Source organism: Pipistrellus hanaki (assembly GCF_964339955.1).
Source record: "Pipistrellus hanaki genome assembly, chromosome: 4".
NCBI lineage: Eukaryota > Metazoa > Chordata > Mammalia > Chiroptera > Vespertilionidae > Pipistrellus > Pipistrellus hanaki.
Genome location: NC_140506.1, coordinates 76808156 through 76823750, shown reverse-complemented (window position 1 = coordinate 76823750; position 15595 = coordinate 76808156). Strand labels below are relative to the sequence as shown.

General features: G+C 40.8%; 1 protein-coding gene across 1 annotated transcript in view; it reads right to left on the bottom strand.

Moving 5' to 3' along the window:
• The window catches only part of GALNT17 (polypeptide N-acetylgalactosaminyltransferase 17), a 395934-nt gene that overhangs the window by 238702 nt on the left and 141637 nt on the right, over window positions 1-15595 (bottom strand). The window contains exon 2 of the mRNA XM_084880693.1: window positions 15334-15517. Coding sequence (XP_084736819.1) covers window positions 15334-15517 — 184 coding nt within the window. The remainder of the gene's footprint in view (window positions 1-15333; window positions 15518-15595) is intronic.

The window sequence follows — 15595 nt, the reverse complement described above, 5'->3', positions numbered from 1 at the left end:
TCATAGAACCAACTTCTTCCTTAACAGCGAAATACTAGTATTAGAGGCATTTCTATTAAGGTCAGGAACAAGGCAAGGCACCCACTGTACTATGCAATTCAACACTGTACTGGAGGGGTCAGGAAATGTATTTGACTACCAGGCAGATACCACCTTTAACCAAGTGATCAGCATTAATACCATCGTAATGAGAAATAGATCCCATGTGCATCCTCATAAGGTGCACTGAGACAAACACATCACTCTTGTATTCCTGCACAACAGAACAACCTGAATCTAATTTTGAAAAGAAAAAAAAAAATGATAAATCCAAATTGAGGACATTTTTCCAAATAACTGGACTGCAGTCTTCAAAAATGTCATTGTCACAAAAGACACAGACATAATGAATGATTGTCTCAAAACAAAAGTTGTAACAAGGAATATAATACAATACACGATCTAGGACTTCCTTTTTGTAGTATGTACATAATTGGTAAATTATGAATAAGGTCTATAAATAGGTAATATTCTTACCTGTATTGTGGTTATGCAAGAGAAATCCTTGTTCTTAGGATACACACAGTGAAGTATTTAGAAGAAAAGGGGCATCATGCCTGCAATTTAGTCTCAAGTGGTTCAGGGGAAAATATGTGCATATGGAGAGACATAAATATTGTGAAATGTTAACATCTGAGGAATCTGGGTAAAGGGTATGTAGAATTTTGCAACTTTTCTGTAAGTCTGAAGTTATATCAAAATGAAAATTCAAAAATTAGCAGTAATGATAAGAAGAAGCTCCTTTGATTCTCAAAGCTCTCAAAGCTACAACCGCGTGACTTCTTCCCTTCACAATAAAATCTGTCTAGAGTAGTCATTGGCTCTCTTCATTTCCTCCCTCTCATTCATTCCTTAACCAACCCAATCAGGATCATATTTCCTTGTTGAGATCATCTATGAACTTCCTGCTGCCACACCCACTTCTTCAGGCATTCTGTATCACTTGAGGGTTGTGATCACTCCTTCTTTCTGGAAACACTCTCCTCTTTTGGATTCCATGTCATTCCATTTTCCTGGATCTCTTCCTCCTTCGTTAACTGTTCATTCTCCACATCTTTTGCTGAATTCCTCTCCTCTTTCTATGCTCTAAATGTGAGCATGGTACAGCACTCAATCTGGGTTCTGCCTCATCTCCAACTTTCCTTCATGATCTCAGCTTGAATGGCTGTTTCTATGCTGACACCTCCAAAACTGTTACACCCAACCCCAACCTCTCTCTGAGCTCCAGATTCACAAATCATTCAGTCATGTACCTGATATCTCCAATTGCATGACTAAAAGTTAAATCAAACTTACCCTGTCCAAAGTAGAAGTCTTAAATGTTTCCCCAAATTTGTTTGTTTTCCAGTCTTTCCCCCTAGTAAAGGGCACTAACATCCACCCATGGGTTTCCAGCTAAAACCCAGAAGTCTCCCTCATTTATCTCTCATGTAGACCTCTGCCTTCTTCGCTCCATCTAACAATGCTCACCCAAGTTGGATCTCCTGCCTGAACTACCCTGCAATCTGGACTCCTTGCTTCACTCTCGCTCCATACAGCTTATCCTCCAACAGAATTTAGAATGATCTTTGAAAAAACATAAACCAGATCATGACACTTCCCTATATCAAATTCCCAGTCACTACAAATATTGCTACAAATATTAGTAAATAGAACTAATTTACTAATTAGTATCCTAAAGCTAATAACAAAGTACGACTGAGTGTCTTAAAATAGCAGGAATTTAATGTCTCACAGTTCTGGAGGCTAGAAGTCTGAATGCAAGATGTCAACAGGGCCATGCTTTCAAGGCTGTAGGGATGATGATTGCTAGTAGTCCTTGGCGCTCCTTGGCTTGTGACTGCATCACTCCTTTCTGCCTCTGTCTTCCCGCAGCCTTCTTCCCTTGTGTCTCTTTGACTTTCTTCTTATAAGGACAGCAGTCATCTTGGATTTAGGGCCCACCCCAATATGACATCTTCACTAACTTCTGCAAAAACCCTTTCACATAAGGTTACCATCTGAGCTTCCAGATGGATTTGAAGTTTGGGGGGAAAGGGGTACACTCTTCAACCCAATAAGTCTCTTCTATTCCCATTGGAATGCATCCTAAACTCTTTATCAGCACACAATCCTGCATGATCTAGTTCTTGCCTACAGTACCATCCTCCTCAGACCTTTTGCCAGTATCTCCTAACAGCTCCTAAATAGAGCCAAACCGGTTCCAAACGCAGGGCTTTTCTGAGGACTGTTCTTCCTGCCAGAAGAGTGTTTCTGCCAGGTGCTTGACCTGCTCGCCCATCCTCACCTCTTCTGCTTCCCCTGTGGACCCCAATTTCCAGTTACTCTATAATAAGCATCCTGTTTATTTACTTCAAAGCATGATCACAGTCTATAATTACCTTGTATTTACTTTTTCCCAGTTTATTATGTGCTCCATTGTAATCTCAGCATCTAGCATAGTACCCAGCACATGGGAGTGGATCACTGAGTATTCACTGAGTGAATCAATTCAAATTAGTACAGAGACTGTACCATATACAGCTGCTCTAATCCCCATAGTACATGCCCATGGCTATCTATATAGTCCTTGAAAATGTTTGTTGAAATCAACTAACAAATTCCATCAATTTTCCCTAAGCCACAATTTATGCCTACACAAAAATTCTCTGATCAGACTTTGTAAGACAAAAACAATGGCTCTAATTCTGCCACCAGGTTCCAAATATTTATTAATAATTACATTTGGGGCTAGGTGAAAAATGTAAAATGATTAAGCAACAACAACAATAAAAAACAAACTCATGAATATAGTATGGTGAGCACAAGAGGGAAAGGCAGGTAGGGGAGGTAAAAGAAAAAAAGGTGGGGCAAAAGGGGGATAAATGGTAATGGAAAGAGATTTGAATGGGGTGGTGAACACACAGTACAATTTACAGATGACATATTATAGAATTGTACACCTGAAACCTATATAAGTTTATTAACCAATGTCACCCCAATAAACTCAATTAAATAAATAAATAAAGTTAAACAATTTTAAAAAGAATTATGTACCTAGCATAGCACAATTGAAAGCTCATCAAATTTCTGCTTATCAGATATTGCTTAAGCAGACCCACATGCAAAGTGGGACTGTATTCATCATGATGAAGGTACTCTGTAGCTTATTTAGCTTCTTCAAGGTCGTGTTATGAATAGGACTGTGCTACTAAAAACTTCGTTTGTGACCCTATAACATTTGAGAGTTAGGAAGAGCTCAGTATTCTTATCCAGGGTCAAGGTGCTGTCCATGGAGGAATATCACATTACTTCATTGTCTCAAATGTACCAGTAAAGGAATTTTCATGGAATAATACTCTGCAGCACATCTACTTGAAGCAATTTTGTATTTATTTATTCAATTGAATTATTTATGTTATTCATAATGAAATGAAATTCAAAAAGCATTGGTTCCATCACGATTTCCTTTGCTTTCATTTGGTTTCTTGCATATAACTATTTTTATGCAAATGAGGTTTTGATGACATTAAACATTTTCTACTGATTTTCCAGGAACAAATATGTTCTCTCCATATGCCACCGTCTTCTTTCTCCTGCATGCATTCTCAAAGCTCTGTTGGCTGATCAGAATTTCTTCTAAATTAACTCCAAGGGCAACCCATCTGTAATACTGATGAACCTGTCTCCCTCTGCAGTGCCCATTGAGCACTCCCATTAATACCTGAAGTTAGTCCATTTTGCCCATTCCACCAGAAGCCTTACTTATTCCCCCAGCCCTAACCACACTGTAAATCTCTTTGTTACAAAGCATCTTGTCGATACCCTGCTCTACTCACAGAGCAAAACAATGAGGAACCTCCCCGACGTAAAAAAAGGCGTTGTGATTGCACAAACATTTGCCTTATCTTCAGGGCTAAGAAACAATTATTTTCAGGACAAATCAGAGTAGAATTTGGCAGGTTGCCTACCCTAGGCTCATGTAGGCTACCTTGGGCTTTCTTGTAGGGGTGTGTGTGTGTGTGTGTGTGTGTGTGTGTGTGTGTGTTACCTTACATGTACTACCAGAATAAAAGTCCATGGATGAAACAGGGAAGGCAGAGTAACCCCCTAGAAAGATAAGGTTGCAGGTTCCAAATCTAGAATCTCCGGTAACCAGCATTATAGAAATTTTGATTGCTGCATGATGAGCTATTCTCCTACAGTTCTAAAGTGCCGACAATCCTGACATAAGGCAGCCAAGGGCTACAGAATCAAGGACCACATTTATGCAAATTCCAACACTGGTTTGATTTAAGGTTATAAATCAAGAATCCCATTTCCCATAAACACATCTGCATTTGGGAAACATGATTTGGGGGAACATGAATTTGGAACTCAATGACCCTGAAGGTTGTGAACAGGCCATAGACCAGATCCATTTGCATAGACAAGACAAGGTGCACATTGGTTTCTATCCACTGATTTCAAGTTCCTCATGCAAGAAATTGAAACTTGTCCAAAAAGCTCTCCAGAACAGAAATGGAGGGGTATCTTTTCCTTGGCCTCACTTTAATGCATTTAGATGAGAATCCTCTCAAGTCCCAATAAAAGACTGAATTAAGTTTGCCAACTCATAAACTTTTAGGCCCAGGCTGACACTGCCTCTAGCAAGAAGTGGGAATCCTTTCTATAAAATGAGGGAAATCTTTGACCCCCATCATGTTTAAGGTGCCTCTCATACTGCAAATAGTCTCTTAGCTTCATCTCTATCTTCCTATTCTACATCTCTGTGTTTGAGACACCCCAGAGTGCTATCAACCATTCATGGGGTATAATAAAATTCTAAAAGGCAAATAATTAAAAATGAGGTTGATTTCTATCAACTTTCCTTTGTTAAAATAAATGGATGAACATGAGTTGGGAAGGAACAGGTGGGGAGGGAGGGAAGTGACAAAAGCTGAGCCACCAACAAAGGACAGGAACTCCCCCAAGTGTGGGAACCCCTGCCCTGACCCTTATTTTCTCTTCCACCTGCCTCCTGGAGAATCTCAGAAGATGGTGGGTGCCAGGGTGCTCAAATTTTAAAATTAAGAATCATGCCGGGACCGGTTTGGCTCAGTGGATAGAGCATCAACCTGCAGACTGAAGGGTCCCGGGTTCGATTCCGGTCAAGGGCATGTTTCTTGGTTGCGGGCACATCCCCAGTGGGGGGTGTGCAAGAGGCAGCTGGTCGATGTTTCTCTCTCATCGACGTTTCTAACTCTCTGTCCCTCTCAATTCCTCTCTGTGTAAAATCAATAAAATATATTAAAAAAAAAAAAAAAGAATCAACCCTCACGGGTTTGGAAAAATATAGATTTACTGCTTCTGTTCTGGTCTACAATCTCTGTAGCAGCCCTGGTTGATTCAAATGCAAGGACCCTATTGTCCAAAATATGACAGGCCTGCTAGCTCTCAAGCTTATGGAACATTGGGGTCACATGGGGAGCTTCTTATAAATAATTTAATATGGATGCTTGGGCCCCACTCCCAGAGATTCCAGTTTGCTTACTCTGGGGTAGAGCCTGGGCAGCCAACCTTCAAAGCTCCCCAGATAATTTCAATGCCCAGCGGACACTGAGAACCATCGGTTTAGGGAGAGCAGGGATGTAAGCCCTATAAGAACGTCTACTTTTTACTTTTGCAACTTCTGACACCTTTACCCAAAGATCACTCCATCCTCTTTGAATACTCATGTTTACTCCAAGGTTCACATCTTTTCATAACAGGCAGGAAATGATCATGAAAACTGAGCCATTCACTCTTGACCATGACAGTTGGGGATATTAAGACAGGAGTATCTGATTGAGGTAACAAAGGGTTTTCTTTCTGCTGCCCAGATCCCAGAACAGCTTGCAAGAGGCAGGAGCAGTCCCTTCACCCCCTCCCAGCCACACACCCCCAAGCTTTGGAGGTCCAGTCATGCTCCACATTGGAGCAGTTTCGCCAGAAGTCTCCAAACTCAAAACTTCACTCAGTACACGGGCCTTTTGCAGGCAAGGCCACAGCTGAATGATGCCCGATCTTTCAAACCCTCCTGACCCCCTCAGAGGTTCTCAACACACAGAAGTAATCCACAGGCCGTGGCCAAGACTTCAGACCAGGATCTCTGTTGGGCTCGGCAACCTCCGTTATTAGAAAGCCCCACATACCGCCCTTTGAGAAAAAGCACTCTGTAATATGCTTTTTAATATTCAGCCCTTTTCATGAAAAATTACTTTCATATGTGGGAAAATAATTCCGATGTGTAAAAAAGTAGAGCATATGTTGTGCTGCTTTTGGCCTAACCAGTATTGATGATGGCAAAGAAACAGCAGGAGGCAGCTGGCCCCATCCCAGTGGCTTTCCCAAGTGTCCCTGCCCTCAGGACAGCTGGACTGACCTTCCTTCATAAGGAAGCTGCTGTAAATCTCAGAGCCGAACCTCTGATCAAGCCCGGAAGAGCCTTAGGAAGCGGACATGCCCTTCCCAGGCACTCAGCACAGCCTGGTGTCTGTCTCGGGCTGGCTGCCTCACACTTCAGTGCCAAGTTCCGGACAAAGAGTACGAATTAACCTAGAGCCAAGTTATCCATCTGAGTGAGACATGCAGGACTAACCCACTTTTCAGAGAGATGCTTTCCTAAAGAATCTATCATCCCATGCAATGTGTTATAAGGATAAGAAGGATGTATGGCAAAGGATCTAAAAATACTGCAGCTAATATTTAGTGTTCAGATGTTAATACAGGAGAAGGGTTGAGACTAATGCAGTTCACGTGTAACATTTTCCTCCCCACAGCAACCCCATAAAGTAGATATTATTACATTGCCATTTCACAGATGAGGAAACTGAGGCACAGAAAGGTCATATAATTCTCCCAAAGGTTGCATAGCCAGGAAGAGGCGAAACTGGAATTAGAACAGAGTTCCAGGTCCGTGCTCTTGACCTCTATGAAAAACTCTCTCATTAAGGTTTCTAAATGGTCCAGATGTAGGGAGATCACAAACGTGGGATCAATATCCACCTACAAGCGCTTCAGGAATTATTACCCTCACATATTAAAAGGGAAGGCACCTCTACCTGCACATTACCCTTCAGCCCACAGCTGAGTAAGGACCAGCTCTGACAAAAGAGGTCCCCTCTGATTATGCCTCTATCTTAAATCAGTAAGATAGTTCCTAAACATAATAGTATTTTTAAAATTTTATTTTTCCTGATTTTTACAAAAAATACCCTGTCGCTTAAAGAGAGTTTCAACCATATTACACTATAAGGCTAATTTAATGGTAACAGTTAATCAAATTATCCCCTGTGGTAATGGGATTCTATTACAGCTGGAGTGGGTAAAGGGACCAAAGGAAGAAGACTAACTAAGCAAGCATGTGCATGCACACACACACACACACACACACACACACACACACATAATTCCTCAGGGAAATGGTCCTGTCTTAAGACTCAGAATTTCTTCTTCTGGTGATACCAGTGTGAAGTAGGAGGTCCCAGTCCACTCATGGAAGGAAAGGCAGGGCACCTGGTGTGGAGGGAGGACGATTTGAATCCGGGCACCGTTACTTACTACGCCTGTGACCTCAGGGAGGTTGCTCAACTTCTCCAAACTCCCCACCCGACTTTCCTCATTTTAAAACAGAGAAGGTAACAGCTACTTCAGAGAGCGGTTAAATTTAAATGAGATCAATAAAACATGCAGCACAGTGACAAACACATAAGAGGCAGTCAATAAAAGGGAATTATTATTGTGGTTAGTGAGTCAGAGACACGCCTAAGCAGGCACCTATTCATTATTTCAACCAACAAGTATTTACAGGTTAGCTACCTTCTGAGCTGACCTCTGTGGCAGAGAAAGGTTAACACAGGATCTCTGACCATCGTTAAGGTTCTTTCATTCTATATGAAAACCAACTTATGACCCATAGGATTCTCCTGCTCAAGAAATGATTCAGAAAACAAACACACAGCTCCAACTAGTTTGGCCCAGTAGATAGAGCTTCAGCCTATGGACTCAAGGGTCCCAGGTTTAATTCCGGTCAAGGGCATGTACCTTGGTTACAGGCACATACCCAGTAGGGAATGTGCAGGAGGTAGCTGATCGATGTTTCTAACTCTCTATCCCTCTCCCTTCCTCTCTGTAAAAAAGAAAAGACAAGAAACACATAGAAGAAGCCCTGTACAGCTTTAATGATCAGATGCTTCCTTTTAATGATCCAAAGGGAAAACTTGAGTTGGGTACTGACCGATGAGCAGATTCATTCCACTAGATTTTATCTAACATCTTAACTCACATAGGCACACAACTCACATACACACAGTCTCAACCTAAAACACCCACTGGGATGGATAACTCCCAAATTCCCATGGTCATTCCAGCTATCATCCTGACCTCCAGACCCAAACATGCAGCTGTCCACCAGATACAACATGAAAATGGTCCACAGGCATCTCACGCTGCTTGTGTCCAGAGCAGGCACTGCTGGAATTTAACAGGTTAGAGTTTATGGCAATAAAGGGAAGAGGAGACTGTCTGAGTGAAGCAAAATGAATTTCAAAGAAACTTGACATCTGGATTTATAAGCATGAGGCCAAAGGAGAAATTGAAGATAACAGTAGTAGAAACTGTCCATAAATTACCTACGCGGTCTGGAAACAGGAGGCAAGCCATAAAACGTGTTCAGGGACCTCCGCAGTGGCTTTAATACACACAGATTTCTGTGCTGCCAGGGATTCCTCCCCCACATTACAAAATAATGGGGCAAACAGATCATTAATACGCAATTTTATAATACGAGATGATATATCTCAGCACAGGAAAGGAGTAGAGCTTTTTAAAGCCTTGCCTAGCTCCTGGTGTCACCAAATTTTACCTTCTGACTCACACACACATCGCCAAATAATGAATGAAGCTGAAGAGATTCGTCTCCTGTTGTGACCTCAATAAATCTGTAACTATGGGGAACCCCAGCCAAGCAGAACAGCTATCTTCTCCACAAATAAGTACCTCTGCAGGGGTCTCTCTCCTGGTTAAGGAATTAACCCTCCCTTTGTCTCCCAAGCTAGAAACCTCTGATTGCACCCACTTCACCCATATCCAATTACTTCTCATCTTGCTGATAACTCCGAAAATTTTTCTTGAATCTAGCCATCCCACTCCACCTCTTCTTAGTCCCTGGTTTGTTACAAGAGAAATAACTGCTGTGAAAGCCATGTGATCATTATAAAACATCTGCTGTGTTATCAGAATTATCTCTCTCTCCCCACAGTGCAGTGCCTCACACATAGCTGACGCTTGGCAAAGGTTGGGTGGATGGAGAAAAGACTTATATTTGGCCATCCTGCCAGCAGCCTTCATCTCCTCTAAGCTATCCCCCACATTTCTCCCTCAATTAGTCATCATTTTTAAAAATCAGAGGGTAACAATAACAATATCTTGCCTCACAGCCTTCACTGGTGTCCATTGAAATGATAAAGTATGTGCCTAACACAGGCTGGCGCATGAGGTGCTTTGCAGGGCTCCCCCTATCCCCAAGCTCTTTCACAATTCACTCTGGAAACTGAGCTGAGCCACAAGATTCTGTGCTGTTCTCCTAAGCCCCAAATCCAAGATGGTTTCCAGTACTCCTCCTGCACTTGCACTTCTCTCTCAAATGCCCTACATTCTCTTTGGAGGGAAAATTCTCCTCACCCTTAAGACCAAGGTCACTTCTGTGCCATCATTTGCTTCTCCCAGGAGGGCGCATTCCCTTGTCTTAGGTTCTAGGGTCCTCGATGGGCAACCCCAGGAATGTGGACAACCCCTCTCTCAGATTTCCTAGGAAGCCCAGATGCGCCATGCTCCTCTTCAGGCTGCCAGCACAGGGCCTGGCAGGTTGGAGGCTTCACTCAAAAGCCATCCTATATATTAAAAGCCTAATATGCAAAATGTCCAGTCAGCCAGTCAACCAATCAAAGCATGATATGCTAATGATATGCTAAGGCCACTCAACTGCTCGCTATGATGTGCACTGACCACAGGGGGGGCAGATGCTCCAACCAGTAGGTTAGCTTGCTGCTGGGATCCAGCTGATCGGGACTGAGCGAGACGGGCTGGACCTGCCCTGAAGAGCTCCTGTGGTCCCTTCTCCAGCTGGCCAACAATATGGGTTGAGGGACACCCCGCCTCCTGTCCTGAGTGCATGAATTTCATGCACCGGGCTTCTAGTTTTTAATATTTTTTAAGAATTAAAGAAAAGAAATATATACCACAGTTTTCTAATCCACTCATTTACTGATGGGCACTTAATCTGGATTAGAAAACTATGGTACATCTACACAATGGAGTACTATCCTGCTGTAAAAAAGAAGGAATTCTTACCACTTGCAATAGCATGGATGGTATTGGAAAGCATTGTGCTAAGCGAAATAAGCTAGTCAGAGAAAGGTAAACATCGTGTGATCTCACTCATTTGTGGAATATAATGACCATTATAAACTGATGAACAAAAATAGATACAGAGACAAAGAAGAATGGAACAGACTGTTACCCTTCAGCAGGAAGGCAGGGGAGGTTTGTAGGGAGGGGGAGAAGTAAGAGATCAACCAAATGATTTATATGCATGCATGTAAGTATAATCAATGGACATAGACACTAGATGGGTAAGGGCATGTGCTGGGTGGGTGGGGGAGGCTACAGGGAGGTCAACAGGGAAAAAAGGAGACATATGTTCTACTATTTGTAATACTTTAAACAATAAAAAAAATTTTTGAAAAGAAATGTATACCAAAGAAATAGCATAGAGCCTAAAAAATAAGCCCACTGAAATATAACAAACAAACAAAAAAAAAGTATTATCTTTAGCACCTCCAAATAAGAGAAAAGGGTATTTACAAAAAATGGTTTTGAAACAGCGTGGGCAAACATTTTAAACAAAAGATACATACCCTGTACTTTTAAAATAAACTCTAGATGGATGGAGGAGTGAAATATGAGAGACAGGGAACAGCCACACAGAGCAGAATATAATATTTATAACTTTTTTGAGGGATGGCATCTTCCTCAGCTTTGAAGCAGTGAAGAAAGGAAAATGGAAAGATCAACAGTTTGGGATTCAAACAATTTGAAGTATCTGTCCAGTGGAAGGGGAAAAAAAAATCACAAAATTAAAGTAAAAGGAAAAACAACATATTGGAAACCATTTGCCTGGACTATGACAAGCAAATAGTTAAATCCTACTACTGCCTAAAAATTCACTCATATTAATAAGGGTAAAACAAATCTCTCAGGAGTAGTCTAATGATAAAACAATAAGACTTAAATCAACATGAGATTTTGCATAAAATTCGCAATAGAATTTAAATACCCTAAACATTGGAAGAGATTTGGGGGGGGCTTCTCAGGAAGGATCTTGCCCATGGGGGTGTAATTTCTCCTGGGCCTGGACCTGCCAAGGAAGAAGAAAGCAGCCGCTCTGGCCCGGCAGCTGCCCCCTCCCCATCCCCAGCCCTCAGATATCAAAAAAGCAGCTTCTACAGGCAAGGCCTTTCCCACTCGTGGACAGCAAGGATTAACTTGCAATTAAAAAGATTAATTGGGTAATGCCTGCTCTGAAGCCTACAATTATTATACAATGGTGCCCCTGGTCACCATGCCTGGCCTGTGGGCAAGCCCTCAAATTTATCTCTAATTTCCCCTTCAAATTCCTCCTCCTCAGAGCTGCCCACATAATCTAAAATGGCAAATGTAGCCATGTCAACCAATCTAGATCTCCAACGCTTTCTTCTACCCTACTTTCACCCTTCCTATCTTGTGCTTAATTTTTTGGTACAGTTTTACATGTATAGCTTAAACTTCTGTTTTATTAAAACAAAACATGCATAGTCTCATCACACTTTTCTAATCTCCATACACGTCTTTTCTTTTTTTTACAGTGTATTTTTATTGATTTCAGAGAGGAAGGGAGAGGGAGAGAGAAATAGAACAATCAATGATGAGCGGGAATCATTGATTGGCTGCCTCCTGCACCACCCACATTGGGGATCAAGCCCACAACCCAGGCATGTACCCTTGGCTGGAATCGAACCTGGGACCCTTCATTCCTCAGGCCGATGCTCTACTCACTTAGCCAAACAGGCTAGGACTCCATTTCTTAATAATAATGGTTGTGCTACTATTTCTTGATGTTCAAATTTTAGATATTTTCAATTGATTTTGTTTCTGAAGATTAAGATTTAGTTTTCTTATACCACCCACTCACACACCCATTCGGTCCCCTTCTTCTTTCAATATAGTTATATCATAATTAGTAGTTAAATAATTATCCATTATTTACATTTGTATGACTATATTGTTTACAGCTGAGCCACAGAGTGTATAGAATTGCAATTCTTTTCTTGAGAAAATTTTGTTTTGTTGTGTAGGTAATAATTGCTTTGCTTTTTCACAAATTTTTTTTCTGTGACTATCACTAATTCAGTCCCAAACTTTTAGAAAGAATGGTTAAAAATATCCTGCAAATGCAACTAAAGAAAAAATAAACAAGTGGGCCTATATCAAACTAAAAGGCTTTTACACAACAAAGAAAAACATCAACAAAATAAAAAGGCAATCTAATGAATGGGAGGGGGGAAGAGAAACTATTGTAATAGCAAACCATATATCTGATAAGATGTTAATTTCCAAAATATATTTTAAAAAGTCCCACAATTCAATAGCAAACACAAAATATCTGATTTAAAAATGAACAGAGGATCTGAATTTTTCCAAAGAAGATGTACAGATGGCCAAGAGGTACCTGAAAAGATGCTCAATTATAACTAATCATCAGGGAAATGCAAATCAAAACCATAATGAGATATCACTTCACACCTGTTAGAATGGCTATTTTTTAAAAGACAAGGAATAAAAAGGATGTGGAGAAAAGGTAACCCTTGTGCACTGTTGGTGGGGATGTAAATTGGTGCAGGCACTATGGAAAACAGTATAAATGTGCTTCAAAAAGCAAAATAGAACCACCATATGACCCAGATATTCCACTTCTGGGTATTTACTGAAAGAAACCCAAACACTAATTCAAAAAGATGTATGCACCCTCATGCCCATTGCAGCATCATTTATAATAGCCAAGATAAAAACCTAAGTGTCCATTGATAGGTGAATAGAAAAATAATATCACACACACACACACACATACACACACACACACAGGAATATTATTTGGCCATAAGAAGAATGAAAATTAGTTGTCCCTTAGGGATTGCCATTTTCTCTAGTCCTTTATTATTAGTGAAATTTCAGGAGTGATAAGAAACAAGTGGCATGCTCAAGCCACTATGCTACACTACAGAGCACTATGGACCCATACATTCTTCCCTGAGCACACCATATTTTTATTTGCACCCCAAACTCTGATCTTGCAGTTCCCTTGCCTGGTCTTCCCTTATCCCTCTCCATTCTTCAATTTTCCAATCTTTATTAGTCCTTCAAAATTAAGCTCAGGCATCATCTTAAGCAGGAATCTTTCCCATATCCTCCCTGTGCATGCTATGTATATCACTGGCCTGATACACACCATATAGACCATATTGTGCTGAATTAATCTGCCTGCACATCTGTCTCCCTCCCTAGACAAATAGTAAGTATGCAAGGACTGTGTCTTATCCAATGTCCTGCCTCTATCTCGTGTGGAGAAAAACATCTGGCACATAATAGGTGCTCACTAATATTTGTTCAACTGACCCATTTCCAGTAGCTTCACGTTGGAGACATTTTTATTCTTACAGGAGTGAAAAAAAACAGGACTCTGTTTATTTGCCAAAGTCCAAATAAGGAAGGCTAATCAGAGAGTACCAGAAAATGAAAACAGCCAGATGTTTTTAAGAGCCAAAGTCCAGGAATACAAAACAGCTTCCAACAGAGGTGATGTATATTATTCCTAGTTATTCAAATGAATATATGCTTATTAGGCAGGGAGAGAGAGTTAACAGGTTCTATGGTGAATCCTGCAATTTTAAATCCATTTAAGATAATTTTCTTTATCTCAAATCTATTTTTCTCAGCAAACAGGATACTTAACTGATTTGTACAAAACCCATTTGAAAAAAGAAATAATCTGCTCAAAACAAGGCCGCACTCTGAATAGAAAAAGAGAGACACTGCAAACCTAACCGGAAACGAGGAATCTTTTTGAGAGGCCAAGGCAGACTCCCGCTTAGAAAATAGGTTTTCCTCCAGCATCCTGATTCTATGAGCAATTTCTTTTCTCTATTTCACAAGGAGAAAACAAATAATTCTTAAATCTGAGGGCATAGAAAAAAAGAACTTTCATAAGACAATCAAGATGCCGAACAAACTGTTTAAATTAGGGGTGTCGAACTCAATCAGAGAAGGGGCCAAAATCTAAAATCCAGCCTAAATCGCGGGCCGAATGGTTTACTGAACAGTCATAAACTGACAATGTCATAAACTGACAGCGGAGTGCAGTGATGACAGCGCGGTGCGGGCCACATTGCAAGGCCTGGCGGGCTGGATTTGGCCCGCGGGCCTTGTGTTTGACACATGTGGTTTAAATGGTAAGAATCTCAGACAAAAGAATAGAAACAGTTGTGGGTGTACTTCCTCATCTATCAGCTTGGCAAGGCATTTTTTAAATGGCAGCACCCTATTTTGGAAGGGTCAAATAAAATTCTAAAAGGAGTAGAGGTTGCTATAAACTTTTTGGAGGGGAACATCACAATATGTGTCTAGAGCCTGCAAAAAATATTCCTACAATGTGATCTAAGGAATATACTTTTAGAAATGTGAATTAAGACAATAAATATCTAATCAATACACATAAAGACTTGAATGGGAAGCTAGTCATCTAAGTGTTATTTATAATAATGAAAAATCAAAGTCCCAAGCAATGGAAATAATGATCATAGCTAGTAACATCAGAAAATGCTCATGAAATAATGTTAAATGAAAAAAAAAGAGGTAAAACAATATATCATATTCTCATAATCTGTAGAGAAAATAGACTTGAAGACAGAGTTTACCAGTTGCTGTCTCTATGTAATGAGATCATGGTGATTTCCGATTTTTATTGAAAACTTTTTGTATTGCAGACATTTCTATATGTTTCTGGGTTGCTTTTATACAAACCAAATGTTTTATTTAGCTAATATTTCACAATCCACAGTACTCAGTTTGCTGGTTGAGGAGCAGAGTGAGATAAAAGCTCCCTCACTAGTTACAAATGACATCAGAAAATGCCACAGGCTGGGGTCTTTGTCCACCCATAGGATCAAGGGGTCTCCTCTGAATGACTGGACCAGAACTTACTTGGTGGGACGATAATCCGGAATGGAACGATCCAGCGAGATTTTTTCACTGAGGTAGGAATTGTAGCCATACTTTTCATGGGGTCCCTTGGCTTTTTCCTCTTCAGCTGGGGAAAGGGTAGCAGGAAGGCCCCCTTTGCCCCGCCCTCCATAACCTTCGATGAGCCCAAGAGATTTGGATAAGCCTAGAAAAAGGAGGGAAAAAAGAATTATTTGAAAACCACTGAATCATGATATGTCACTCAAGCTCAGGTGCAGCTTCA